Source organism: Enoplosus armatus, chromosome 5, assembly GCF_043641665.1.
Source record: "Enoplosus armatus isolate fEnoArm2 chromosome 5, fEnoArm2.hap1, whole genome shotgun sequence".
NCBI lineage: Eukaryota > Metazoa > Chordata > Actinopteri > Centrarchiformes > Enoplosidae > Enoplosus > Enoplosus armatus.
In genome coordinates this window covers 19967536-19994783 of record NC_092184.1, presented here as the reverse complement: position 1 = coordinate 19994783, position 27248 = coordinate 19967536, and the positions used below count along the sequence as shown (strand labels likewise).

At 41.4% G+C, this 27248-nt stretch overlaps 2 protein-coding genes across 4 annotated transcripts in view; one reads left to right on the top strand and one right to left on the bottom strand.

Moving 5' to 3' along the window:
- veph1 (ventricular zone expressed PH domain-containing 1) overlaps positions 1–27248 on the bottom strand; it is a 63204-nt gene that overhangs the window by 27798 nt on the left and 8158 nt on the right. The window contains exons 4-7 of one of the 3 annotated variants that reach the window (XM_070906367.1): positions 9097–9260; positions 7710–7919; positions 1802–2038; positions 51–256 (exon numbers count right to left, since the gene is read on the bottom strand). In XM_070906367.1, the coding sequence (XP_070762468.1) occupies positions 51–256; positions 1802–2038; positions 7710–7919; positions 9097–9260 (817 nt within the window). Of the gene's footprint in view, positions 1–50; positions 267–1801; positions 2039–7709; positions 7920–9096; positions 9261–27248 lie in introns of all 3 variants that reach the window. The other 2 variants (XM_070906369.1, XM_070906368.1) reach the window with 2 other exon arrangements.
- ptx3a (pentraxin 3, long a) lies at positions 17824–25297 on the top strand. The gene is made up of 4 exons (XM_070906415.1): positions 17824–17962; positions 20820–20979; positions 21289–21731; positions 24639–25297. Exons 1-4 carry the CDS (start codon positions 17824–17826, stop codon positions 25295–25297), a joined length of 1401 nt encoding a protein of 466 aa, XP_070762516.1.

The following is a 27248-nucleotide window of genomic DNA, read 5'->3' as shown; positions in this document are numbered from 1 at the left end:
CCAGTCAGATCTGAGCAAACACTCCGCAGAGCCGTTACACCCTGACCGACCTGTTGAATCTCATCTCTCGCCTCTCCTCCCTGACGGCTTGGCTCAGGCTGTAGCGTCGCTGGGGGGCAGGAGAGTCTTCCTCCAGCTCCTCCTCTCCCCCCCCTCCCCCCATTTTCTCCTCAAAGGCCTGGATTTTCACCTGCAGCCGCTGCTCTGACGCCCCTGCTCCCCCCGGAAGAGATACACAGGGAGATGGCGGGCACGCCTCGTCCACCCTGTAAAACACGTGAGATGAAGCTGGACAAACACATTTGGATGGATTTCAGTGGACTCGCTCTCCCCCTCTCTACCCCCTTTCCTGTAATTCTCGCTTTCTCACGATGACCGGCTCTATTTCTATGTCTCTCACCCCATGTGTCCCCCTCTCTCCCCCTTTTGCACCTTCCCCCCTCTCTCGTTGGCTTTGTTCTTCTTTGTCCCTCTAAAAAAACTAATTATTCCCTCCCTCTCTTTCTTTCTGGCCGCTTTTCTTTTTCCACAAGTGGCCTTTATAACTTCATTAAACAGTCCACTTGTTTGCTGAAAGAGGACTTCCAACTGCCCTGTTGTTGTTTTTCTTCTGTCTTCAGCCCCCTGCTCTTTCACTAATAAACCCCCCTCCCTCTTTCGATTCCCTGTTCCCTTTATCTTTCTTCCAGAGGACCCCAAGCAAAGCCTTGGAAGCCTCCAATCCTGCACACAATGTTCTTATTTCAGAGAGAGTTGTGCGTGTCATTCCCACACCGCAGCCAGATGAACACCAGTCAACATGCGCACATTAACACACACACACACACACACACACAAACACACATGCACACTCCGTCCTTATATGGTGCATACTGCTTTACGACTTCCATTTATTGTAAATAAAGCGATTATATGAAGGAGGACAGGATTGAGGAATGAGGAAAAACATTTTAATGGTATATAAATTATGACATGTTGTTATAAACCCAGATTCTTTAGGTTTTAGTACCACAAATCAGTTGAATGTGTGAGCTCAGTATGTGTGTTCTCTTGGCTTTGTGCAAGTTTCAAACAAGTTTCAAAACTCTTGACTCTGTAACACGCAGATAAATCAGCCACTGTTTTAGGCAAATACCCTGTTATGCTCCTGTTTGGAAGAGGAATCACTTTTGGGTTTCTGGAGCTACTTTTTTGTAGTACTGTAGTTCTTTGTAATGACTATACAAAACATGAGGTATCCGTTTGAATATTCCAAATCAAGTTACTAGTCCTAAATGAGAAACTCCACTGTTGATCAGATCAGCACCAAACATGGAAGTAGGACAGATTCAGTTTATCTGTGTTCTTTAATTCACACATTTAACAGAATAGTTCAGTATTTTGGGAAATTGCCCTTATTGGCTTTCTTGACAAGAGTTAGACGAGAAGATCGATACCACTCTCATGTCTGCATATGGCGCTACCTCCAGCTAGCTTAACTTAGCACAAAGACTGAAAACGGGGAAACAGCTAGCCTGTCTCTGTCAAAAGGTAAACTTTCACAAATGAACCATTTATATCTTGTTTCTTTAACCTGTAGAAAATGTAAGAAGTGATTTTATGGGTTGTTACATGATGGAACTTCTTTTTGGAAAGAAAGCAAATATGCCTTGACCCAAAATGTGGAACAATTTTATTCTGTATGTGAGGATGTCTTTGAGAGCATGTGAGGGTATTTATGGATATTCTGGATAGGTGTGTACATAAACAAAAGGGAAAAGGCCCATTAGAGGATGAAAACACAGCCTGGGAGTCCCTGTACACGCGTCTCTCCTGACCTGCAGTGCGCGGCCGTGCTCTCCTCCAGTCTCCTCCCCAGCAGTCTGGCTATAGCAGTGAACGAGTTGCTCATCCTGTAGATGTCTTTACCGCAGCCTCCCAGTAAAGACGGGTAGCGGTCGGTCAGAGCTCTGATCTCCAGCAGCAGTGAGTGGTGAAAGCTGTGCTCCATGCTGCCCAGAAGGGACACCAGGTAGACCAACGAGCCGTGAGCGTGAGTCTGGAGAGCGGAGACAACAGAGAGACGAGACGTTAAAATGATGATATGTGGTGTTGTACTCCATGCTGGTCCTGAACAGAGAAGTAAGAAAAGTTAATTATTGTACAAATGATGGTTATTTTGAATGTTGTGGGTTGAAAATGGGACCAGTGTTGTGTTATAGGACGGCTTGAAATGAAACATGTGGTTCGGTGAATTAAGACTGTAGTTTATCTAATTCGACACACATTTGTTTTACACCTCCGAGCAGTTTGGGGGGTTTTGGTGTAACTTCTTTTGTTTCTAAATCACAAAAAAACAATAATAAATACAAACACATGCAGTTGGCTCTCGGGCAAACTTTTCCCAAATGGTCTTACCTTCTCATCAGCCTTTGTAACAACACACATTTCATTACTCTCAGCCTGCTTTTTGTGTAAACTGTATCCAGAACATAAACAACCTGCTCACCTTTGACACAGAATACTTGTTATGCATTTTGCTGCGTTCTCAAAGGAAGGTTCATACCTCTCTTTTGTATGTATGTTTCTTATAATAATCAATATAGCCCTGTAAATGTACAGTAACATGTACTTTCATTTGTCACTATATATACTGCAAGGTTTTAACATTATCTAACAGACACATTTCAAAGTGGTGTAAACTGAAAACTGAAAAAAGGACCAAAGACCTCCCTCTCCTCCTCTGATGAGAGACGACTGATTGATGGAGGGACAGAAAGACCGACAGAGCCAACAGAGCTCCAGCACACCTTGTAACGAGGAGAGAAGAATGCAGTTACTGCACAGTTTGGGCATGTTTCACAAGCACTCTCTGTAGGATGCTAAATTTATATGTGGATGCTAAAACTACCAGAAAAGGTAGAACTTGACTTTATGCTGTTACAACATGCCAAGTAGGTATTTAGGAGTTTGTGAACACTAAACTGAAACAGGGGCGTGCAGGCTGCAGGTACATAGACTTTACTAGGATGTGCTTACTTCTGCACTACAGTTCAGGCAGATTTTTACTTTTTAAGGACTCGAAACATTACAGCATGAGCAGAACGAGCATCATTTACAGTTTGCAAGTGAGACATTTTACTGTAATACTTTTAAAAGCCTGCCAGGTCTTATGAAGCCCTCTTTAATCATCAAATATTACAGGTCATGTTTAATTGTCTGGAAAAAGCACTTGGCCTTGATGTCCTAAACACATCACTGGTTTGACTCATGACTAAATTCTTATGTAAAATCCTGTAAAAGAGCACAATAACAGGAAGTTTTAAAGAAGTTGAACTAAGAACTGTTGTATTTAATTATAACTTTTCATGTTCTCCAAAAAACTTTGGCAGAGTAACAGATATTACTCCAAAGGACAGATGCTGATCTGCAGAAAGAAAATCAGTTATTTCCGCCTCATGTGTGCGCAAATACACAAACAGACACACACTCACACATACACACTGGTATAAAAACATCCTCTGAGAAAGACACACCTTGGCCCATTCATTTCCATCACTCCTTTATCACAAGTCCAACAACACTGGGAGCCAACCTCCTCTGGCAATAGCACATGTGTTTGTGTGCAAGAGATATCTGTTTAAAAAAACTTCATTTAAATAATGAATGATTCAGAGTTTACAAAAGAGAAAAGAAAAACACTGCATCGCTCCAGCCAGATCCTTTCTCTGTCCACTAACCTGTTGTGTTTTTCCTTCTCTTTCTTTCCTTGTTTGCCCAGTCGCTTAGTTTCCCCTGATTGTCCATCAGCACACTGATCTCTCTGCTTCCTCTGGAGCTGCAGTCTGGCACGCAGCCACCATCTCTCTCCCTAACAAGCCCCATGGAGATGCTGCTGTGTGCATGAATGTGTGCTTTCTCTCCCAGAGCGCATGAATTATTCGTGACAATGAGTGTATATACCAAGGGAGAGACGATTCAAACTTTGAAATCTGAAAATGTGTGTTTTAAGTGCATCAAAAGTGACATTCCCTCAGTACAAAAACATCACACTTCTCTTATCAGAACGTAACAAAGAATGACCAGTTTAAAACCACATGTTAATGAACCTCCACCAGTAACTGGTATAACTGCATATCATATACAAGGATTATCTTATCTTATACTTGTCACTGGTTTGCTAGTGTCTCCATGGTACGATGAAGTTACACTATAACAATATTTTAATAATGTTTTTAATAAATATGTTTTTCCTGGAGTTACTATCACTGTCTTTAAATCACCCATATTGGGCAGACCGTCATACTCTGTCTCCTTGCCAACCTTTTTGGCTCGTGACGCTTTAAAACAAAGTTAACTTGATCAAATGATACTGAAAGATGTTTCTTAGCTAATTTAACATGGAAAGAGGATCAAAAAAAATAAGAAAGACTAACGCAGTATAATACAAGATCACCACAAACTACAGCCTTAAAATGAGAACACAAATCAATCACACACATCTCTGAGACCTGAAAGGACTGTTGGTTTGGACAGCAGTACAATGTACAGGGGCTTCTTTCTCTCAGTGTACTTTGATGAATGTGGTGATACATGCTGATCTAACAAGCAATATGTCCAGAAACACAATATAGATGAACTCCCTTCAGGAGGTAAAGGAAGCCAGAGAGAGTGTTGTGCAATCCCGTTACAATCAAGCACAAATGCACCCCAGTGAGAGAGAGAGTGTGTGTGGGTCTGTGTGTGTTGGGGGGGGGGGGGGGCAGAATCACGAACCCACAGGAGGTACTCTCCACTGCCATCACCAGGAGGCCTTGTGGAGGCATTTCCCAGAAAAACATGGGTTATTTTCCAAATGGTTCCAATGTGAAGAAAGACAGGACACTGAGGTCTGATCAACTGTGTGTGTGTGTTTGTGTGCTGAAGCTGGATTGGCAGGTTCTTCGACAAAAAGATTGAGGAGGAAGGGAGCTTTTGGAGCAAAGGTTGCCCTGGAGTAATAGAAAACTTAATTATGGTTTCCAGCTCCACGATCTGTGTGTGTGTGTGTGTGTGTGTATGTGTGCGTGGAGGGGCAAGCATCATCTAAAGACAGTCATGCCATACTTCCCCCTCTCCTTAATTTCCCCAAATTGTCGTTAAACTGCCTTAAATGGACCCAGAGGAGAAGAGAGAGCGGAGCTCTCACCCTGCCCTGCTGTCACCTTCATCCCTCTGCACACACACATTACAGACTGATTGAACGTGTGACTTCATCCTACCCTTCATTAAGCAGTGTTGTGTGGACATTCATGTATTACTTACTACATCTGCACAACACAAGTTGACACAATTGTCTCATGCACTATATACTCAGAAGTCCCATCTGTGACTTCTCAGCGCAAACTTTACGTTATTTTTTAAGGTGTTTTCATGATCGCACAGGTGTTTACTATCTGCCCGGGATGAGAACATCTTTGTCCGGGATGAGAACATCTTTGTCCGGGATGAGAACACCATTTAAATCCAGTATTTCCACAACTGTGCCCCGCTTTTCAGAAACCAAACTACGTCCACAATTTGCGTCGAGGATCTCGTCAATAAACTAGATTTTCTGTTTAAACTATGACTCTTAAAGGCACAACTTTTAACAAATATTTCTCGATGTATGCTGCACATTAGCAAGCGTTTAGGTATCAGTGAAAGAAAGCGTAATGTATCTTCTAACCAAAGAGGGCAGCACTTCCAACAGGCTAGGACAGTGGACATAGCGTACTGCTCGTACAGCGAGGAGGAGAACAGTGAGGCCATGCTTGTAGTTTTGTCTCTGAGAAGCTGTCTGAGGAAAATACTGGATTTAAACGTTGGTTTTACTCCGGGCAAAGATGATCTCATCCCGGGCAGACAGTAAACACGTGTGCAATCACAAAAATACCTTTGAAGATGCAAACGCTGCCTGTGAATCACGGTGTGGTCACACATGAGGCTAATGTCAGGCATGCTTCCCCAACAGTTGTGTCGATGCCGTGGTGTATGGAATATGTATAGACTTTACACCAACTGGTATGCCTTGTATCATCCTTTGACTTGACTTCAAGTCTTGTGTCCTTGTAGGTCTTCAAGCATGTACTAGGTTTTTTAAAGCCTGACCAAAGAAGGATCTGCTCTGAACCACTTTAAGATGGGAGGGAAAGATAATATAATCAGAAGAAGTATTCATTTAAACCCTCTTATGAACAAGACTAAGAGTCTACAGCCACGCTAGCGGCTCTGCGAGGCTGTACTTTGTATAATGTTTACCATGTTCACCATCTTACTTCAGCATGTTAGCGTGCTAACATGTGCTAATTAGCACTTAACTACAGCTAAACTCTACTACTTAAGCACAGCTGAGGCTGATGGGAAGTTCATTAGTTTTGCAGGTATTTGGTACAGTTCAACAGTATTGAACCAATGAAAACTCTGACCTGTTGATGGCCTGAGATGAAAAGTCAGGGGATCACGGAAGTTATTACAATTCTTCCTGAGGGGACATGAATGTCTGAACCGAATTTCATGGCTGTGTATTCAATAGTTGTTGAGTCATTTCACTTACAGCCACAAATGTCAACCTAATGGTGGCACTACAACGTCAGGGGATCACCAAAATTAGTAGGATTCATCCTCTGGGGACCATGACTGTGCCACGCTGCTACCGTGTCTGAAAATGAAGATGGGCTCGATTCTCTTCGTTTTCTCCTCAAAGACAGCCAGGCAGTGGATAAGATTAGACTTAATGACTGACCTTCCACTGTGTGAATGTGTGTGTCTGAGACCCTCTCCAGCCCATCAGTCAACAGCGATGCCACCTTGCAGTGTGCTCCAGTTACTGGGCTAATTAACCTCAAGCTCGAGTGTTTTTGCAGTCTGCTAATGGCTGAAACACCACTTGTTACATCCAAAGAAGTGCTATTAGGGGGAAAGAGCAGCCAAGTCTGCAGCACTGCCAAGTGTTTAACCCATGAGCCAAAATGAGGCTCATGGGACAAATTTAGCCGACCCTGAAAATTCTGATATTGTAAGTCTTCCAAAAACTGTAGTTTTATTAGTATTAGTATTTTGAGAAATACATAAAATTGGTGCAATCAAATACATATGCACAATGCCATGCAGGAAGTTCTGTCACACAAGTGTTCAGTTGAGATTGTCCCTTTTTGAAGAACATATTTTCTCCTCTATAATACAGCTGATTTTCCTTTTCTCACATGTATAAAAAGCACCTTTCTCAAGGTTAATGTTCTCTTAAATTGTGTTATGTTTGCACCATTAGGTTATAGCTTACAGACTCCTTAACTGTTCCTTCAAATTAGATTTGTTTTCTTCATTTGTTCAGCTGTAGAGAGAGAGACGGACCTCTCACTGATGTAGGTGTTAGACCTCTGGAGCAGCACCAGCCTGTCCGGTGTGTGAGTGTGTTTTATACTTGGCAGAACAACAGAGAACAAGTCATGTGCAGCCAATTCCTCCCTACTCATTAAAATAATCACTCCTGCCTGTTTCAGTGTGTGTGCGTGCGTGTGTGTGTGTGTGTGTGTGTGTGTGTGTGTGTGTGTGTGTGAGAATACCCACTGCCTAGCAAACTTCAGGTGCATTTATAGCATTATTCCCATATGAACCCACCTCTGGTCACATTCGTTCCCGTCTTTCCACGTCTTTTCCACATTTTAATATTTGTTTGCCTTTCTGTCTGCAAACTTTGTGTGTGTTCTTACCTCACTGATGATACCCACGGCACCATGGATTTTGGCAACGTGACCCAGGAGAGCAGGGCATTGTTGTCCCACCATCCTCAGCGCTGGCAGAAAGCTGACCAGTGAGGAGGGGCTGGCCTGTGACACGTCCACGAGCGCGCCCAGTAGGGCCTCAGTTAGGGATTGGTTTCCTAGGTAACTGACCAGCACAGGCACCTGAGGGCTCAACATCTGTACAGGTGAGAGGAAACAAAGACAGAGGGGGAAGTAATATCCATTATTTTTTAATTATAGCTGTAATTCTGTCTCCACTCACAAACAAATAATGACAAACACCATCAAACGGAGGCTCGATGTGTCTTAATGAAGGCTGGAGGTGAGAGGAGTGACCTTGGAGTGAGATGAACGGACTGGTGACTAATCATAAACAAAAGCTTGACTGTAGGACTGTCTGGGCAAACTGAGGGGATGAACAGTTGCTCCTCATTATCTGGACTGGTCACACTGGTCTGCACTAGACTGGACTAGACTGGATCAGGCTAACAATGCCCACCATTGCCGGCCCTCCTGCTGCTATCTGATCCTCAGAGAGAAGATGTTTGACACCATGTAAAAATAAAGTTATGTAATTATGTAAAGTTTTTAATATTTTGCATCACTTCCAGTAAGTGAATATTAGGATGCCAAAGATTTGGTAACTATTGTGATGAATGCAGCTACAACAGGAATAGTTTGCGTGTCTGTGTGGGGGGGGGGGTGGACAATAGAATAACTCCAGATGGCTGCTTCACATGTGAGTGCGACTCTCCATGTTTTACCACCATGTGCTCTGTTTTCTGGTATGTGGTACTTTCCCCTCATGTTGAACACCAGCAGCTCTGCTCCAAAATATGCAGGACTGAGGGAATTCCTAATGAGAAATGTGTACTCCACATGCACCACTCCACGTTTCCTCACTTCTAACCTGTGCCTTTTTTCTACATTTCGACATGAGCTCATTATAGGATATAGCAAAGTTGAACAGTAAAAAGGTCTGATTAAGCTTGACTCATAGGCAGAAAAAAGCCACACACATTCACAAGTTAAATATAAACATACGCCGTGGTCACAGATTCTCAATTCTGATTTATTTGGATATAGAAATCATCATTTTAAATAATAGTCTATAAGCTGGAAGGCTGCTTGTTGTAGGTGTTACTGGGCCAAGGCTTCTTGAAACAAGGAGGTGGTACAGACAAAAAGTTTTTAAAAATATGAAAATAATTGTATTTATATCGCGGACAGTGACAGTGATGTAAGTGAGATGATTCGGCCCTTGCGGTTATAAAAACATAACACAGACTGCAGATGTGACAGTGAATCGTTTAAGTTACATCATTTCTAAACATAAAACTACACAAACACTCACAAGTGGATGTTGCTCGGCAACCACTTGAATGAGTCTGATCAGGTGCTGTTGCTCTGGGGACTCCAGCCGTGACATCATCGCAGTGAGGTTGCCGAGGTGACAGTGGATGGTGTCTGGTTGTCTGGGGTAGACTGAGGGCAACACTCGTAGCAGCATGTGGTTGCCTGCCGGAGAGAGAGAGAGAGAGACAGAGATGAGACACACTCAAATTCAAAACTGTACACAAAGAAATCTCAAATACAAACTTGGCTAAATTCATTGTCTTATAAAATGCCCAAAGTATGAGAAATAAACGATTTAGTTATTTATTCACAACTGCTTGTGTTTCTGACTCCATCAGACTTCTTGTTATCGATGTCGACAATTAACTCTGTGACGATAATTTCATTAGAATTGATGGCCAAAACTATGAAAATGAGACCAGAGTTGTTTGAAACTGTAATTTTCCTTTAAACTGTTTGTGGTGAAGCTGTACTGTAACATCATGCATATTTACTGTAACTGTTATTTTGCTCAGAAAACACACACGACCCCCAGCCATGCTACAACATCTGCGTGCAGTAAATAAAACTTTCTCCATTTGTTGTCAATATTCCTTCAACGCTGCTGACGCAGGAAAAAAAGAAAGTCAGTTCTGACGCATGACTGGACATAAAGGCATTTGTAAATCAGCACGCAGCCCAACAAAACCCATGGCATTACCCAACAGCCTTTGACTCACGTATGTAACATCTTTAAATGATTCACATCTGTGAACTGACTCTTGTTTTCAAATGGTACGTTCATTATTGGTGACATTTCAAGATTTCAAACAATGGCTTTTGTGTCCTACAGTGAACCAAACGCCAGACAACAAAAGATATTGTACATGTAATGTTTAACCACAGTGACATTTTGCTTATTATAAAAGTAGTATAGAATAAAGGTTTATGTCACAGGCGATTCGGCAGGATTTTAACTAACCAAGTGGACAGAAAAGAGAACAAAGAAAGATGGACAAGGGCAGAAAGATGGAAGAATTGATTGTAATGAATGGAGGCTGGTTAAATCAGATTTCGTCCTGAACCCAAAAGACAGAGTGAGGATTTCTGGTATAATCTACTTCCCAGGTGCACAGCGAAGAGTAATACGTCACAAGTTACTTCAGCAACACTTGTGATATAAAGAACAACTTTATTGTGAGACCAACGCAATTCAGCTTGAACCCAAAAAGTTTCAGGTTGAGTCCCATGTGACGATTAAATCAAATTAGATTGGATAAACTTGATCTATTCGTGGTGGACTGCTTACATGTGCTATAAGAGGAAACTGACACAGATTACGAGATAATAAGTGGACTTCTTGATGTTATTAATCAAATTAATGCTGTTATTCTAACCATTTAGTCCAATCTATTGTTTGATTTTCAACCTCCATTTTATTACACATTTACTCATGCCTAATAAATCAATAGTGTATCAACAAGAAAAACTACAAGTGAATGTTTGTATAAATTTGGCAATGCATCCAATACCTGCTGAGATATTTAAGTGGTGGCAGAATTACCTTTGCTTTGACATCTTTAAGCTAAAATGACAGAAAATATCAGTATTTATCATATTTACAGAACACCTGGTCCATAATATTTCAAACAGCTAATAAATCACGTGGTGAACTTTTGTCATATTTGATAAAATCTTGCAGCAGGAACCTAAATAAATGGTCCCACACAACAGGTGATCCACAGCTATAAATCCCTTTAACCGCTGGCTTCACTGGGAACAGAAACAGAACAGAAAGGACTGACTGTTCAGTGCAAAGGCAGAGGGAGGAGAAGAAGAGTGCACATAAATATCGAGAAGATGGTCGCTGGCTCTTGTTGTGTCCCTTTCTCTTCCCTTAAATCATAGAAATCATACACATACACTCATCTCTGCACGACACAAATCACCATAAAAAGAGACAGGCTCAGTACATGTACAGAAAGAAAGAGCTGGTAATGACCATAAAGTTGAGGTTGCAGCATTTACAGGTCTGTTCAGAGGAATGTTAAAAGGCAGGAGGAGACGAGAGTCTGCACAGAAACACACTGATTAGGATCTATAGAGCTTACCTGTTAGGTAACCAGGCTGGACTGAATTTACTCTTTTTAGTTATTGATTAAATGCACTTATTGACTCACATTTTATTTTGTGAAATCACCTTATTGTCTCCCACAGCATCTCCCCACAGCTTACTGTGTGTGTGCGCGCACTTTTCTGACCTTCATGCCTTCATTCCAGCATACACCCAACCCACCATCATGACTTACGAATCTCAATAAAAAAATCCTGTAATGACCTTTGGTTCTTTAGCACACAAAGGCGACATTTTTGAAAGGCTCCTCAGACATTTTCCGTGAAAACTGAGAACTAACTGATGTGTCAAACTATTGTTAACTTTATGTGAAGAGGCAGTAGAGGACAGGGTGGCTTTCTTTTGCTGCACTTGTTTTCCAAATGTCACATTAGAAACCGAAGGTGAGTCGCAAGAAACATTCTGGAGAGACACACAACTTTGAATAGAAAATAACTTCAATACAGCTATTGGTCCCTACTATATTAAAATGTCTGTGCAAAGTACTTCCTTAAAGCCCCTAAGAGGACAATTAATACAGTCTGAGTCATGGAAAAATGATTTTCAGTGTGTTTGCTGTAGATGACAAAACCATAAACTGAAGGTATCCCGAACAGCGCTGAGATCTGAGTTAAAGACGTGCATGCTTATTATCATTTTAAATATCATGTTAAGTAAATACATTTTAGACCCCAAAGTCTCTGGAGTCTCCTACAAACCAGTCATATTTCCTACAGTATATAAAAATGGCTGATAGAATTTTTTAAAAAGGCAAGCTGTTGTCGCAGCTGTGGAGCAATTAGTCGTTTTAGACTAAGGCTGCAACCAATGATTCATTTCTTTATTAAGTAATCTACCAATTATTGGTAACGCTTCATTTTACTGGTCTGCAAATTTCATGGTAAATAGGTGATAATAAGATAGTTACGTATAAGTCTACAGCCATGGCAATGGCACTGTAAATAACTAAATACTAACATCAACATGCTCACAATGACAGCGCTAACATGCTAATGTTAAGAGGATATAATGTTTATACAATGTTCACCATCTTAGTTTAATGTGTTAGCAAGCTAACTTGATTGATTGATTGAATTAATCGACTATTAACATGAACATTCCAATCATATCCGACAATGTATAACTTGCCAAAAGAAACTCCTAAACACTGAACTCTCATGCAAAGGGGGGTTATTGTACAGGACAAAAATGCAGAGATCAGCACAAATGATATCCAGAGGGACGTTTTTGGATAGCTTTACGACTTCAATGTGTTTTCTGTAGCTTCCAACACTCACTTTGCGTTTGTATGTCCCGAAAGTCATATATCACGCAGCTCGAATAACCTCAGGTGGGCGAGGGCTGGGAGAAACTGTCACATCAAAATGTAAGAGTCAAACCTCTCCCAGAAAGCCCCTATCTTTGGGATTCTGTGCATTTTTGTTGCATGAGCAACCCCCCCCCCCTCCCCCCCCCTCTGCAAAACAGTGTAAATACTTTAAAATAAGTACTGAAACAGCCCAGCTATCTGGAAGGGATCCAGTTATCAGAGCGCAAAGAAGAACATGGAAGGATTTCCATCTCGTGTACACATGACTCAAAATGTTTCATGCATAAATTTTATTTCTACATCATAAAGTGTACACCATAACAGCACACCAGATGTGCGCTGGTGAAATTCATAGATTTATATCCACACAGACAGTCCCTCCTGCAAAGTTTAAACTCAATGACCATCCTCCCCTTTCACCTAGATAACTTCACCCACTCCCTCTGTCTGTGTGCGAGAGACAAAATGTCCGTCCCCTTCATCCTACATCGTTACCAGAAAATACGAGAATCATCAGTGACGCTTCCAGACTATGACGAGTCCCAAACAGACACATGACTCAATGCTTCTTTCACTGACTGCGGAGTCAAATGATGGTGTAAAAGTCATTTCGGTAAGTCATAGTTAAACATCAAAGTAGCACATATGCCCTTAAGAGTCCAAAAACGACTCGTAAGCATTTTCTGAACGGGTGCAGCTTTGGTTTAAGTATGTTTTAACATCACAAAGTGCTTTGTTACGTTTAGGGGAAGGTCACCACGAGGTGCAGACCCCATTCTCCTGTGTCAAAGTCTAATACTCAAATACTGTCTAGGTCCACCGGTCCATCCCAGGTCCGACCCCCTCCACAAGACTTTTCATAGCACTTTTCAGACTGCCGCACAACTTCCTGCTTTGGGATTGCAAACCTAAGTCTTTTTGAGCTGCTTGAATAAATGTCCAATGCTGTCATTTTTCTCCAGAAGACAATCTCACCTCTAAACTGTTTTGCCTCTTGAGATTGAGCCTTTTCAGGGGGAGGATCATATATGACAGTGTCTAATGACAATAATGGGGGTAAAAGAGTTAGTTAGTTTGACTACCAACTTCAACAAAAGCATCATTTGTTTTATCAGTGTAGGATCAAAAGTCATATTATATATCATATATTGCATCTTGTAACACTTAAGCCCCTTCCCCAACAGTTAATGTGTAACAGGATGATTTGAATGTACAAATATCCATCTTATTAGATTTCTTCTAGATGTATGATGTCTTTTTATCTTTGTGTCCTGTGCTGAAAGTAAGAATATGAAGGTAATACTCAATCAACATAACATCCCCAGACACTACTGTATCCCTCTTAGCTTCTTTCATCAGTCATCAATCAGTTTTCCCATTTGTACTTTTTCCTTTCAGCTTAACTGACTTTGTGTTTCAATGTACAGTCCTCCTGAAACCTTTCACATTACTCATCTTAAAGTATAAACACCTGATAAAAACGCAGCAGCGCCAACTTGATGAATCATAAATACATGAAGGTTTGGAGTCCTGCAAGGTACCTACACATTTGATCTGCAATGTTTTAAGAAAGACTTATATAAATAAATAAATAAATTATAAATGATTTTATTTGTTATAAATCACTTAATTTATCCAAGAGCACACGAGACACAAATATGCGCACACACTGAAGTGATTTCTTTACTGGTCTGTCAGAGAAACATGTATGATGTGTTTCCAGTTGGCTTAATTCCCTCCTCAGGTGGCAGTCATAAGGAAAAACGTGGAAACATTTACACACATGCGCACACGTACTATGCATAGACCCACATGTGTTCATAGTGTCTTTTTCTCTTTCAGCGTATGATATTTGTCTGACTCTGCTTCCCTCTATGATAAGGCATTATACTTATGGGGCCACATCCACACACCACTCTGTTTTAGTGCCTTTTAAACTCTTATTGGACAACATATATTAAATTTAGCTTTTCTTTGCCAGATTAAGATGTTCTTATTCCCAAAACATTTATTTCAATGGAAATGCAGCTTTAAATCTAATTTATCATTCTCAACACATGATTGTGTTGAAGGTTTAGTCAGTATGATTCAGCATGTCCTTCAGCTTTTTGTCTCTGATTTTTTAAGGTCATATAGCATCAAACTATGGCAGAAATGATAGAATTGTTTTTCCTCAGGCAACAAGATCTTTCACAGATTTCTTTGCCCAAATTTTATATGAATAGCAGCTCAGTCGTTATTTGATCTACAGACTTCAATGTGGTATCGATATTTTTGCCCACGCTTTCATCAGGCATCACTGCTTGTCTCTGTGTTTTGGGTTATGAGACACATGTCTGTCCTCTCTTGCTCTCTCTCCAACATTTTCAGAACTTTTGAAATTGTGGAAGAAGATGAACTGTGTGGTTTTACAGTCTTTCCAGGAGATCTTATTGTTGTCAGTGGGGACAAGAGGGTAAAAATAAACACTTCACTTCACTGCCCTCTGTGGCTGAAAGTTTAAAGTCTGTAGTAGCTGTAACAACACCCCGCAGTGATGTCACGGTGGCCTGACTCACCCTGGAGTACACTTCTACATCAATAATTCTTCACAACCAAAACAAATTGCTTCAAAAGGTACATTTACTACATAAATGCATCTAATAAAGCCAAAGCAATGTATTCATCCTGTTAATTCCTTTGTTGTAAAATTTGTGGATATTGCACATCTTTGTACTTTTTGTAATCACCAGAAAGAATGAATTCTTCCCCCTCACCCTCATCTTTTTGTTTTACTAGATGTTTGCTACCCATTCAGTTTCATTAATGAGCCTTATACTGTGACTTTATATAATGTAATTGTATCTCTCCTCTTTCATTGTCAATTTTTGCATTTTGATGGTGATATTTCTTATCAACAAACGCACATTCTCACCTAATTGCTGTCTTTCCTGTCAGAGAGCCGCCGTCTCTTTAAGATATCTCGATACTCCAAAGAATAATTGTGTGGTTTCCATTTTCCCCGAATCCTTTCTTCTGTCTATTGATTTTTTACTGTTTACAGTTGAATGTATTTTCCTTTTAGATCTTCAGGTGATGACCTTAGGGTGCTTGGTGGTTTTGCTCTTTTCTTTGCCTGCTCAGAAACTGTTGGCAGTTGATATGAATACTCAGTCTTTATTATGTGAAATCTCTGCAGCTGAACAGGTGAACACTTCTCTTCCCGAGCATCACAGGATTCTTTCCCGACAAAAACCTACCAGACTGTTGAATTCAACACCTTCGTTTTGAAAAGAACATGTAAAAGCTTTAATAAACTGCTTAAAGCAATATTGTGATCTTGTGAAGCAGTTTTGTTGCTTTTCCCTTTCTCTGACACAACCTCTCTCTCTCTCTCTCTCTCTCTCTCTCTCTCTCTCTCTCTCTCTCTCTCTCTGTGCAGCTGTCTGAATAAAAAGGCTGTTCCACCCAGATAACAAGTGAACAAGTGTGCGTTTCAGAAGGTATTTGAGAGAGACAAAACAGACACAATGAAAGAGAGACACATGCAGAAAGGGAGATGGAGGGAGTGGGAGAAGGGGCAAATCCGAAAATCTCACGAGGAAGTCATTATTTCAATCCCCTTGAAAAAAACACACAAGAATATATACACAGTCACACACTCACACCATACAAATGCACACAAAGACAGCATATACACACAAATATGCACACACACACACATGGTGAGGCTGACAAATAAATAAATAAATAAGCAGAAGAGAGAAGCAGGAGAACAATAAACCCATTTAGAAACCCCTGATGTCTGGGTTCCATTCGAACTGCCCACACACACACACACACACACACACACACACACACACACACACACACACACACACACACACACACACACACACACACACACACACACACACACACACACCGTCTCTGCATGGGGCAAAAATCAGGAAAGTTTATGTTCCCTCTTTCCTCCCCCTTCCTTTACCTCTTCCTCCTTTTCTCTTTCTCCTTTTCTCCCTCTGTGAGTCGCAGGAGCTGCAGTTATATCTGATTACGACACACAGGTTTCACCTCCAGCAACGCATTACTCACCGCCGAGCGCTGCTTCTACATTTCTACACTTGTGAAAGCCAAATGTTTTCACAAGGATGGAAATTTGGAGAAATTTTCGAACGATTTTCTCATTTTCCCCAAAAGACATTTGTCATGTGTTTGAACGTATGATTTTGTGTAATAACGTTGTTTAAGTTTAGGTTCAGATCAGAGTACAGATCAAGGACCATTTGAGCTTGGGTTTAGAGTTAAGGTAAGTGTAAAGATTAGTTTTAGTGTTGAAGAATTATTCCGGTTCATTACAACTTGGATCTTACTTGTGTAAGGTTGGCTATTGTCCTTCTTTTTTGGTAATAATATTGTATTCATCAAAGTGAAAAAACAGCAACTTTGCTTCACAAAAGAAGTCTTTCAGGCCTCTAGCATCCTCATGCACGGGTCACAGTTACGGCGTTTATTTTGATTAGTGAAACATGTCCAAATGAACACAAGAGGAAATTATCTCACGTTGCAAATTGGGATAACACAAAACAAAGTCAAATGATAAAATCAATACCCAAACAGTTTACAGACAATTGGGGTGCGCTCACTTTTGGGTTTATCTTTTACCTTTTACCTTGACTGTTGGCTTGTTTATAACCTGTTTGATCGGCTGACCGCATGTGTTTCCTGCCCTGTCAGACGTTGTCCTGTGGTCCCACATCTCAGCATTCACTGTGTTGACTTATCGTAACTGATAGACCCAAGTTGTAATAAACCAGATTTATCCTTTAAGAGTAACATGCAGGGCTGAGGGTTAAGGTCTGCTGGTTTATGGATGAATACAGTAAATCAATCGAAAGCACTCATAAGTTCTGTAAAGTAATACATACGTCTGTATGTGTGTAGCTCCTCTCTGGTGTTAGAGTATTCTATACATTGCCAGGCTTCCTGCCAAAGGATTGCTCAGCATTTAACGAGAGAGAGAGAGAGAGAGAGAGAGAGAGAGAGAGAGAGAGAGAGGGAGAGAGAGGGAGAGGTGGGGAGTCATTGGGGGGAGGGACAAATACTGTAAGAGAGAGTGAGGGGTTGAAAAAGAGAGTGGTGGACCTGCAGCGCTGTAGAGAGAAGCAGCAAAGACAAAACACACACAGCCAACCTGACTGTAACCCTCTCTCACAACACACACACAGACACATACAAACACACACAGAGACAAGCAGGTAGGCAGAGGAGCTGAAACTTACCAGACACACTCATTCGAACTCACACACTCAGTCAGCAGCAGCATGTTTCGGTGGAGGCTCCCCCAGGCGGTGTGTGTGCTGTCGGCGTGTGTGTGTCTGCTTCTCGCATATGAGGATGATATTGAGGTCAACTACGCTGATACCTACTACAATGAAATCACAGAGGGAGACACGCCAGAACGTAAGTGTTAAACTGTGTGTGTGTGTGTGTGTGTGTGTGTGTGTGTGTGTGTGTGCTGGAAGCAAAGACTTATCTGATTAAGATTCTCAGATGGCCGTGGTTGCGATTTAATTGAATTCTCGAGCGTGAAATTGATTTCTTGTAGGATTCAGGCATTGGGGTTGTGTGAGAGGTGAGTTCAGGACACTAGATTCATTGTCTCTATATGTTCAGTCATTAATGGCTACAGTGGACATGCTCCTTAGAGTGAAAATATATCAAATTATTTAAAACTTAATTTAAAACTGAGAAAAAGTGCCATGATTTCACTATGATTTAGGAAGCATTACAGCAATACTATTAGCATAAGATAACAGAGAGCAGAAAAACTGAGAGATGGAGGAGAAATAAAGGAACAGTTGGGTTACAGGTATACTGTAGCCGCTTCACAGGTTGCGTAAAACGTTTTAGAAAAAGAAGAGTTTGTTGAGTACTTTGTATTTGTTGAGCTAAAAGGGCAGCTTTCAATGCAGAGATAGGCAGAGAAAACACGCACCACAGTATGTACAGTATACTGGCTGTCGGCAGAGACAGGGTTTGTGTATGAGATGAGCAGCATCAAAGAATATGCTGAGCCAGAAAAGCAGAGGGCTTTTCCAGCTGCTGACCGGGACCAACACATATTACAGCATGAATGACTGGCCACCAGTCACACTACAGCACATCGACTCTTCTCTCAGCTGTTTTGGAAAGCATCGCTGTTTGTGAGAGGAAAGAATGCGTTCAAGTGTGCACATGACGGAGAAAGTGTGAGCGCAAATGTGTTTGTGTGCGTGCTGCGGGCCTCTCACAGCTTGCATTTTGCATTTGTTTGTTGTTTTAAAAGCTGGCAGGAGGTATAATTGCAGCACCAACAGTTAACAGGCAGCAAACTTTGCTCTGGGCACAGCCTGCGATGTGATTAAACCTGATTGAAGGGAAAAATGAGAGTGGCTTGAACAAATGACTGGGAATAGTAAAATACAAGCGCATGCACTACAGCACTAAAGAGGGGAAAAAAAGATTGTTTCTGCCTGCCAAGGCAAGAAAAGGGTGGGGGCAGGAAAGGGCAAGGAAAGACACAACAATTCATAATTGGCTTGCTGGACTAAAGAGAAAAAGTCTAATCACGGGAGTTAAGTACAGTTCGCATGCAGGTGTGTGAGGAAGAGAGAGGTCAAAGCCTGGAGGAAGACCCAGATCATCACTTCTGAATCTCTGAGTGGAATTTGAATTAATGAGCGTAACATGAGAGAGGTCATGACACAGCTCATTTTAAAATGAATGACACGCTAAAAAAATATATAAGTAAACCCAGACTGTTGGCCAAAGCAGGGTACAGGTTGTACTTCTACTAAGTCAATTTCCATCTGCCTGTTTTCTACCGTATGTTGAAAGTACATATACATATACAGTGTGTGTGTACTTACTACTGCTACTGTACTTAAAAAAACCCAAAGAGGTGGGACATCCTTTTAAAAAAAGTCACAAAAATGAATGTAATTAATTCCTTATAGAACAGTAGAAATCATTCTAACAAATAAAAATGAAACGAATAAAACTAAACAGGCAGTAAAATAAGTAATAACACATTCAAAGTAACACGTAAGTGCTGTAGCAGAATTGACTTCATAAGCCCTCCAACTCAGTAGGTCAAAAGTACCACAGAGGCTCGAGGATCCAGGCTAATGTCTAAGGTCATTTTACACTCTACTTACTCCCAGATCCATCAAAATCCTTTATAAACCTGTGACAGACCTGCGCTTTTACTTTGGTATGTCAGAAGCAGCAGAGTGCACGAACCTTCTGCCTAATTTACTTTGAACCTCGGGGAGAGGCAGCCAAAACAAATCCTGCAGTCCTGTGATAATGCCCCTCTAGAATACGTTTGCAGGTATAAGCAGACTTTGAGAGGCTCGAACGTTAATCAGAACACTGTGTCTGGCACATATTAGCAGCTCCTGGAGTGTTTTACACCCTGGTTTTGCTTTATCCCCCTCTCTAAGTTTCTCTCTACTGGTGTCATCTCTCCCTCACTCAGCAGGTCTTCCCTTTCCTTTTCACTGTAAAAGAAACTTTTCCCTCCTTCTTTCTCCTCTTTCATGCAGAAAGCGATCTTTGCCGGGAAAAGCAGGTGGTTTATGAGTCAACTGTGTTGTTTCTTTCTCACGTGACAACCTCACTTCCTCTTTTGTCCCCACCTGTACTCTTCATTTTACCATTAAACATATTTTCTTTTTGGCCGTGAAGTTCCTGTCAAAGCTGGAGAGATTACAGTATGTTCAACTCAGCACATCAGAGAAAAGTTAAAGATATTTCCTGCTTGCTCTCCCTGAAGCCACACCGGCCCTGGCATCTGGTAAATAACTACACTGAGCAAGTTAAACCTTTTTAAACTCTGCGGGACAAATGCACTTTTCCATTGCTCTTGTTTTTGAACAGCAGAATATGATGACATATTATGTCATCATACTATATCTGAGGATGGCATTATCATCATATCCATTGCGAATAAACGTTCATAAATCTATATCTAATAGCTAATTCGAGTTTGTCAAAATGTAAACAAATTACTAACTACAGCTAACTCAATGACTCCATGGCAACATTATACTTCCTGATTACAGCTCCCAAACCATTATGGGAGTTGTAGTTCCAATGATTATTTCATTGTTGGGGGTTGCAGTTGTGTCTGAGGGGGGCCCACAGTGTCAGACTTTGAAAACCTCTGTTCTATCTAAAAGGACATCCGCCTCTACATAGATGCTGTAGAAGCTGCAATGATTTCATCTTCCGTTAGACATCTTCATGTTTCTCTTTTGACCATCCCTCTCTCCAGCCACACCGAGCGCAGCGCCCTGCAGTTCTCCAGACCTGACCAAATGGGACAAAATCTTCTCGATGCTGGAGAACAGTCAGATGAGGGAGAACATGCTGCTTCAGTATGCAGATGACATCATCAAGGTGGAGATGGGGTCACTGCGCGGAGAAATGCTCAGGTTGGTTGGACTGAAATTGAAATTGGTTGGAGTTTGTTGTCTTTGTGGAGTTTTTTTGGTTCCCTGACAACCTTGAAGTGCTGTACTTGATCCAATGAGGACTAGGGCTGCAACTAATGATTATTTTCATATCAATTGATACTTGACAAATCATTTCAGATCTACTGAAGACCAGTGTCCTGAATTCATCAGGTTCATTTTAATTTAAGGGTTTTATGAGTGAATTGGGAGCTACATTCTAGTGCTAAATGAGCCTGAAGCTCTGCAGTTGAAAAGGTTCAAATCTTTTACATTGGTCCGTTTGGTCAGGTTTGTAGCCCAGTATGGTGGCTCCTGTGGGGTTGCAGTGGAGACAGCAGGAAGAAGGATGGCTTTGCAGCTGGAGGGCCGCCTCAGAGAAACCCTGGAGCGCCTCAGACACAAAGATCCGACTTCTGTTGTTGCTGCTGGGAATTCCTTCAGGAATTCAGACCACCTGGAGGCGATGCTACAGCAACTCCTCACCGCAGCACGAACACAAGCTTCCCGATTCACCAAGTTGGAGACCAGTTGCTTCAGCAGACCAGGAGCTGGAATGGGGATGAATTCAAAGACAGGATCCCAGCTTCCAGAAGGCGGAGGGGCTGGGCACCGGGAGCAAGAGGTCACATCACGAGAGGTGGTTTTAGACGGGGTGCTGGCTGCGCTGCAACAGACGAAGGTGGAACTGGAGGAGGTGCTGAGGTCATCGAGGCAAAGATACCTACCCGCAGGTAAGACATCCATCTTACCATCAGCAATCTCTGTATCTGTCTTTACCTGTTGCGTTCTGCTTCTTTATATTTGTCTTCACCTTTCTCAATGGTGCCATCCAAACAACCTTCCACCTTGACACATTCAGGTCACGCCTCAAGTAAAAGAATGAGACATCCCTCTGTCGGGCCTTTCTTCTGAACGTCCAACAACTAATCATGCAACTTGTGTTTGTCCTAAATACCTTTTCCTCTTCCTCTGTCTGTCTCCAGGCGTGTTGCCCTCCTCAAGTAGCAACCTATCCTTTTCCTGTCAGTTACTAACATTAGTCTCAGTCGAGACGGTAAAGTCAGACATGGAGAAGACGGGTTATTGGGCAGGTATGGGGTCACCTCATGCTCACTTGTGGTCTCTTATTTCAGTTTAACATCTGTCATAAACACATTTTGGTGAGTCATCACACAAGAAAGAAAGTTAAACTCAGCTCAGGCAGAGTGGGACTTCATCCATCAATCTAAACCTTTGCCTTCAGCTATTTTTAGTGACATTTAAAGAGACTTTTAGATGTTTAAAGACAATAATAGAATCCAATACATGCATGAAAAGGTAGGATAATAGACAACTCTTGCTGGACTGATGGTGAACACAAATTCTTTTCAGTTTCAAGGCATGTGGTCTCGGTTAGCAGAGCTACTACTCTGGTTTACTGTCCATCCTTGAATTAAATACTGACTAATAATAATGTAACTTTAGAGACTAAGTGTGAGTAAGTAAACTTTAAAGAGTTTATTCCTACAAAAGGCACCACTCACGTATGTAAGACAACTTCATTTCCTACAATTAATCAAATAAAAACTGGGGGGAAAAAACAGGATAGGTTATATTACTCATCTAACGCACGCACACACACACACACACACACACACACACACACCTTTACAGTCCATAAATGTAAAGCTGGCCTACATACAGAGCAGAGGGAGGTGTAATCATTAGCCAGTCGCCACAAAAACCACACCAAAGCACCCTGGGGAAGCAGAACCAGATGGAAACCATCATGAACACACACACACTCAGCATGTTCAAAATGTCTCTTTTTTCACCCTTATTTTTGAGTGGGAGAAACCTGAGACAAATGTAACATCAACATTTGGGAGCTCCGGTTTTAGTAGGGATGGAGTGTTTCTGCTAACTGGGGGGTAAAGAGAGAAAGAGAGGGAGGGACAGGAGGGCGGACTGAGACCTAAAGAGAGAAAGGAGAGAGAAAGAGAGACTAATGGAGATGAAAAATGACGTAGAGAAAACTCAAAGGTGAGTAAAGAATGCAAAAATAAAGGATACAGGTTGGGACAATGATTTACATTGCATTATGTTATGGCAGATAAATTGCCCGGAAAGGCCCCCACTCAAAGGGAAACACACAAATACCACACACAGTTTCTGTCTGTGTTTCACGTACCAGATTAACCAACAAAAGTAGGTTTCACAATGCAGAGTGAGTCTGGAAGGGAGTGCTTGAGAGTGAATAGGGAGTATGTTTTTAAAAAATTAAAAAGAGAGAAGAAGAGGGAAAAGAATGAAATGAAGTAGAACAAACCAATGAACCAGATGACCCAGAGAGGGAGGTGTGTGTGTGTGTGTGTGCAGGAAGAAAAACCTCCCATGATTCATGATCTCATCACCTGACCGTGAGCTGAACTTTGACTGTATTCAACCGGACTTCCAAATCTAATACTGCCACCTTAATTTACCTTTTCAAACCAGCATTTAGTGTGGACATATTGAGGAGAGTGCACCGTATATCTTAACAAGCATTTCCAATCCATTTATGGCAAAGACTTTAATCCATATGCAGCAAGATATTCCAGTTTAAGAATGTGTCGCTATAGATTGGATATTTTATACTGCATATTTAACAGTGTAGAACTAAAGCAATCTTATTCTCAACATTCATTTCATGTGGAGTCCCCCAAGGTTCAATTTCGGGCCCAATTCTTTTCTCTATTCATATGCTCTTACCTGGTCACATCATAATCAAAAACACAAAATCTCTTGGCTCTCACAACTTCATCTCCCTTTAAAACTGAACTAACATAAAATGAAAACAGCAACCTTGAGGACATCAAATGTTGGATGTGGTTTCTCCAGTGGAATAATAATAACTTGCAAATCAAACCACCCTTATTGCACCAGACATGGGCACTGATGTTTAAATCCAGTTTCAATCAACTGGGAATCACTTTTGACTCCTATAAGTCTTTACTTTGGTTCCACCAAGGCATCTTTATCCTGCATGGTTCCTCTCTGCTACTTACAAAGTTTAAAATCTTAGAGTTTGTGAGCAAACAGTAAGATTTGTTTGTGGTGGTTGAGTGCATGTTTTTTTTAACTTTCAACTTCATGCATTTTATTTCTCTTTGGCACTTCTCTGTAAAGTTCTTTGGATCGACTGTGTTTGTCATCTGCATAAGGACAGGGTTGAATTACCAGCAATTTATTGATACCTGTAAACTATTGTTAGCCCTGAATGTGATCCATATCCTTACTAGTGCTAACTGAGTGTACTTTTCAAAGTTCGCCTAGCCAGGTTTGCTCAAATGAAATGCCTTAAACCTTCTGTGATAACTGGGAGACATGGCTTTCTTTGTTTTCTTTCAAATTATGAAATATTAAAAAGAAAGAGGAGTTAAGGACTTGCTCTAAACATCTTTAGGACATCCAGCAACTGGTTAAGATTGACAATTAGACTTGAAAGGATTTCTAATGAGCTGTTCCGTGACCTGTTTTGCAAAGTAAAGTACAACATCATTGGTCCATGTCTCGAATCTTAATATTGGACATACTAGATTGCTCACAACAATGAAAAACTGGTGAACTGGTTCCCTTTTCATTGACAATGAACACTATGACGTCTTCTTGTTGTTTAGGTTGTGAGATGGCGCTCCTCTTCCCCATGCGTTCCCGTCGAATCTACACCTCAGTCATACCAGACGTCCCTCTCTCCGCCTCCTCCTTCACTGTCTGCATGTGGGTGAAGCCGACCACTGTCTCCAACAAAACTGTGCTGTTCTCCTACGGAAACCGCCGCAACCCATATGAGATCCAGCTGCTGCTCAGTCAAACTTCTGCGCTCTTCACCATTGGAGGAGAGGCTCACCTGGTGGAGGCACGGGGTGTGGTGAGCCCAGGAGGCACATCCAAGTGGATCCACTTGTGCGGGGCTTGGTCGTCTGAGCAGGGACTGGCGTCCCTGTGGGTAGGTGGGAAAAAGGTGGCCTCAACACCCGGAGTGGCTGAGGGACATGTCTTACCCGACGGAGGCTCACTGCAGCTGGGGCAGGAAAGGAACGGCTGCTGCCCTCAGTCTCCAAGCAGTGGAGTGCCAGGGTTTGAGGAAGGGTTCAATCACAAGCTGGCGTTCGTGGGGAAGATGACAGGCGTGAACATGTGGGACAGGGTGCTGTCTGAGGAGGAGATTTCCCGGCTGGCTTCGTGGGAGGGCCAGGGCTGCGAGCAGAGGGGGAACATGGTGGCGTGGGGAGTGACGGAGATGGTGCCACATGGAGGTGCTCAGTTCATCAACTAACAGATTCATACTCTTCTTAGTGGGAATTTTCATCAGCATCATCATAATCATCATCATTGTGAGCATCAGCAGCATCATCATAATAAGCATTTCATGCTAAAACTGAACAAATTACATCTGCTTTTATCATCATCATCATCATCATCATCATCTTTGTCCTAATAGTTAAATGTTTTAATTATTATTGTTATTATCATGTCAGTAATGAGAGAAAGCCAATGCTGTGAGAGACTGAAGTTTATTTTTGTAACATAACCTTTTGAACTATATAGGCTATAACACACAGACACATACACACACACACACACACACACACACACACACACACGTACATTAAGCTTAGAAAACAAGCAGCATTTACCAAAGACTTAATTAGACTGCAAGAAAGACAAAGCATCGGGTTCTGAGTCAGTAAACAGAGTAATCGCCAGACAGCCATGCAGGAGAGGAAAGTAAGAGGTTGCAGACAATTTATCTTGTAACTGTAGAGTGATGTATGTTTTAGAGTAATAATGCATTATCTCTCTTTTTATCTAGATTTGTACAGAAATGGCAGTTAGTCAATTATCAATGCAAAACCTGTTTAACATTAATATCATTGTCCCATCTTTGCAGTCTTGTAGGTACAATTATTAGAAGTTGAAAACTGACTGTCATCTATCCCCATTACAACTGAAAGCAGAGGTACCGTGCTAATGTGTAATACAATTTTTGTGTGTTCTTTGTGAAAGTTTTAAAACAATTTTAAGACTTTAAGTTTCCAACTAAACTTGCGTTTACATTCGTATGAGTTATACAATTCCAGTTCTGCTTTGTTAGTTTTGTTTTAGTAGTATTTCTCATTTAATTGTAGGGTAATAAATGTGCGTCTTCTCTTTTTGATACTGCATAAAGTAATAAGAGTAAAACTGTTATATTTGTAATGTGGGATTGACATTGTTTTTTTTTTATTGATAAAGAAACTGAGGACAATGTTTACACAATCTAATCTTTTATGAACTAAGTTGTCTTGTATTATACTGTAAATTGTTTTTGTTGTTCTTGTGAAAAGGTGAAACTGAATGTATTTTGTACATAAATATATTTTGCGTAACGTGACTGGATGAGTGGAGAGTGAGGTATGAATAAACATTTCAAGTTATAGTATATTCTCTTGCTGGATAAGCAGTGTCTGTGTTTTCTGTCATTTCAAAATCTCTTCAAGGTCATATTTGACTATTAAGTCATCTTATGGTTTATAGATACACTCAATAAATATACTGCGCTTATATAGCACTACACGCACACACTCACACTCACCAATGGTGGAGGAGCTACCATGCAGGGCGCTGGGAGCAATTTGGGGTCGTCTTGCTCAAGGTCACTTAGACATGTGGACAGGAAGAGCAAGGGATCACACACCCCCGACAAAAACACAGCAAAAGTGCCCTCTTGGATGCCTTTATGGTAGATAAAACATGATAAAGTGCCTTCTATAATGCCCTTCCAGTGGAGAAAACGTGACATATAGGCTTCTCTACATGCTAGAAAACGTTCTCCGCCCAGGTGCAAGTTCTTTTGCTGCTCACATATGCTTACAGTTTGCTGTGGCACATCCTGCTACGGGCCCATTAGTGAAACATAACAGGTTTGTCCTGCAGCTACGTCTCCAACCGTTTCTGTAACTGTGACCTGTTACGAAATGGAAACGTCACCTTTCACACTGACTCCCATCGAACCCAAACTTCCCTCACTCTGCCTTCTCTTAAACATACAAGTCCAAGTACAGTAACTGCATGTGTTTGGCAGCAGGGGAGACATATAAGACATACAACTTTGACAGATGACACATTCCAAACTTAAGATCGGGTTTTACTAAGGGAAGGAAGGAGATCTTGGCTCTAAAATCCCTATGGGGCCAAAGCAATGCCATATGTTTCTGTGTGCGGTACTGTTGTAAGTGTGTGTGTGT